Source organism: Palaemon carinicauda, chromosome 26, assembly GCF_036898095.1.
Source record: "Palaemon carinicauda isolate YSFRI2023 chromosome 26, ASM3689809v2, whole genome shotgun sequence".
Classification (NCBI taxonomy): Eukaryota; Metazoa; Arthropoda; class Malacostraca; order Decapoda; family Palaemonidae; genus Palaemon; species Palaemon carinicauda.
Window position 1 is genome coordinate 59,100,948 of NC_090750.1, and position 2,500 is coordinate 59,103,447.

At 43.3% G+C, this 2,500-nt stretch overlaps 2 protein-coding genes across 2 annotated transcripts in view; both read right to left on the reverse strand.

Moving 5' to 3' along the window:
- The window catches only part of LOC137620178 (cilia- and flagella-associated protein 251-like), a 7,004-nt gene that overhangs the window by 2,432 nt on the left and 2,072 nt on the right, over positions 1-2,500 (reverse strand). Inside the window, exon 2 of the mRNA XM_068350422.1 lies at positions 1-1,775. This exon is cut by the window's left edge and continues 307 nt beyond it. Coding sequence (XP_068206523.1) covers positions 705-1,775 — 1,071 coding nt within the window. The 3' untranslated portion in view covers positions 1-704. The remainder of the gene's footprint in view (positions 1,776-2,500) is intronic.
- On the reverse strand, positions 94-617 carry LOC137619932 (cylicin-2-like). The gene is made up of 2 exons (XM_068350213.1): positions 591-617; positions 94-555 (listed from the first exon to the last, which is right to left on the reverse strand). Exons 1-2 carry the CDS (start codon positions 615-617, stop codon positions 94-96), a joined length of 489 nt encoding a protein of 162 aa, XP_068206314.1.

Consider the following 2,500-nt stretch of genomic DNA (forward strand, 5'->3'; position numbering starts at 1 on the left):
CTTTGGGCTTGCTCTCTTCTCCACTACCACCTACTCCTCCTTTTTGCTCTTTTTTGGGGATGCTCTCTTCCCCACTCCCAACAATTCCTCCTTTTAGCTCTTCTTTGGGGCTGCTCTCTTCCCCAGTCCCACTGGTTTCCCCCTTCTGCTCTTCTTCGGGTTTGCTCTCCTCCCAGTCCCACCTGTTCCTCCCTTCTGCTCTTCTTCGGGTTTGCTCTCTTCCCCAGTCCCACTTGTTCCCCCCTTCTGCTCTTCTTTGGGTTTGCTCTCTTCCCCAGTCCCACCTGTTCCTCCCTTCTGCACTTCTTCGGGTTTGCTCTCTTCCCCAGTCCCACCTGTTCCTCCCGTTTGCTCTTCTTTGGGCTTGCTCTCTTCCCCAGTCCCACCTACTCCTCCTTTTTGCTCTTCTTCTTTGCCTCCAGTTTCTTCCTCGTTATCCTGCTCCCCATTGCTTCCTTCACCGCCTTCCTCTGCTCCTGCAGATGCCCCAATCTGAGTTTCGTCAGCTTCAACCTGTCCTGCAGAAGGCAACGCCTTAGCCTGACCACTTGCTTTCTGCTCTTGAGAACCTTCAGGCTGAGTTTCTTCACTCTGTTGCTTAGCTTCCGATTGTCCATCTTGCTTTCTGAATCTTCTTCTGCAGGAGTTTCTCCTTCTGGAGATTTCGACGGACCTTCAGAGCTTTCCTCCGATTCTTTTGTGTTTCACCCCTTTCGTTTCCAGTTCTTGGCTTTCGTCATCAATAATGACTTTCTTCTGACCAGATTCGCCGGTCTCTTTTTCTTTCTGAAATTTTTTGATTTGACTTCCATCGGTTTCCCCGCTTTGTTTTCAGTAATTTCATCCTCTTCCTCAGCCTCTTCCATTTTGCTTTCCTCACTTCCCTCACTTTCTTTAGATTCCTCACTTTTGCCCTCATCACTTTCCTCACTTTTTTCAAGTTTTTCATCCTTGCTCTTAACAGCTTCTTTACTCTCTTCTGATTCTTCATTTCCACTCTCATAACTGCTTTCTTCGTCTTCCTCGCTTTTACTCTCACCAGTTTCTTTACTTCCTGTATATTCTCCAATTTCTTCTGAGTAATCACTTTCACTTTCATCGCTACCTTCTCCCGATTCTTCGCTTTTGCTTTCCCAAATTTCTTTGCTTTTCTCCTCACTTTCTTCCGACTCCTGACTTTTGCTTTCATTGCTTTCTATTTCTGATGATTCTTCGCTTTTGATTTCAATGCTCTCCTCGCTTTCTTCTGACTCTTCACTTTCACTTTCAATACTTTCTTCAGACTCTTCACTTACACTTTCGTTGCTTTCTTCTTCAGAATCCTCAGATTCTTCACTCCCGCTTTCGTTGCTTTCTTCTTCAGATTCCTCAGACTCTTCACTCTCGCTTTCGCTGCTTTCTTCTTCAGATTCTTCAGATTCTCCAGATTCTTCCTCCATACTTTCACCACTTTCTGAGGAACCACTTTCCTCTCCAGACATCGCACCTCCTTCTGCGCTCTCCGCGGCGAACTTTTTCCACTCTTCTGACTCATCACTTTCTTCGTCTTCGCTACTTCCCTTTTTCTCCAAACTTTCAGAAGTTCCACTCTTATCATCCTCCTCCGTATCGTACACCATTACAGCATTGTCAAAGATAGCTCTGGCCATCCGGTTCTTCGATTCGATAGGATCTTTGGAGTCCTGGGGAATATAATCTTCGTAAAACATGGAGTTGTCAATGGAGCGCTTCCAGAAACCGCCAGTAGCTGCTGGGTTGTACTCTTCCCATTTACTCTGTAATAGAGGGTCAAAGGTAAATTACCGGTTATTCAGTATTTTTTATTTTAGGTAATTAGATGTTATAGTTATTATTATTATTATTATTATTATTATTATTATTATTATTACTAGCTAAGCTACAACCCTAGTTGGAAAAGCAAGATGCTAAAAGTCCAAGGGCTCCAACAGGGAAAAATAGCTCAGTGAGGAAAGGAAATAAGAAATAAATAAACAACGAGAGAAGTAATGAAAAAATCCAAATAAAATATTTTAAGAAGAATAACAACAATGGAATAAATCTTTCATATATAAACTACAAAAACTTCAAGAAAGATAAGTGAGAATAGTGTGCCCGAGTGTACCCTGGCATACTTCGCTCTAAAGAGATGCACCTGGCCACACCCTTGCTTCATGGTTAGTAACCAAACAAATAGTGTAGGGAGAGATGATACAGGTGTTGGGCGGGGCTCGCTATTCAGTTGAGGTGTGACTGGGTGCAATTCTCCAGAGCGAGGTATACTAGGAATTCTTGTTTCCAGCCGTACGTGGGTGAACGTATACATAAATATTAAATGAACTACTGATTGTATTTACTAATTACCCAAAGTGCATTGTCTTACTGGTACAGATAAATAAAAACTTCGCATAGTATTGCCTAAAGTCCCCGCAAATATTCCGAGCAAAATAAGCCCCACCCCTCGATGACGTCATAGCCAATCACGTTATCTTCCATGAGGGAG

Bases quoted from the DNA above. Each gene is read 5' to 3' on its own strand.
- LOC137619932 (XM_068350213.1), bottom strand. From the start codon at position 617: ATGGACAATCGGAAGCTAAGCAACAGA. The intron at 556-590 runs GTGAAGAAACTC...TCTCAAGAGCAG, and splicing joins ATCGGAAGCTAAGCAACAGA to AAAGCAAGTGGTCAGGCTAA.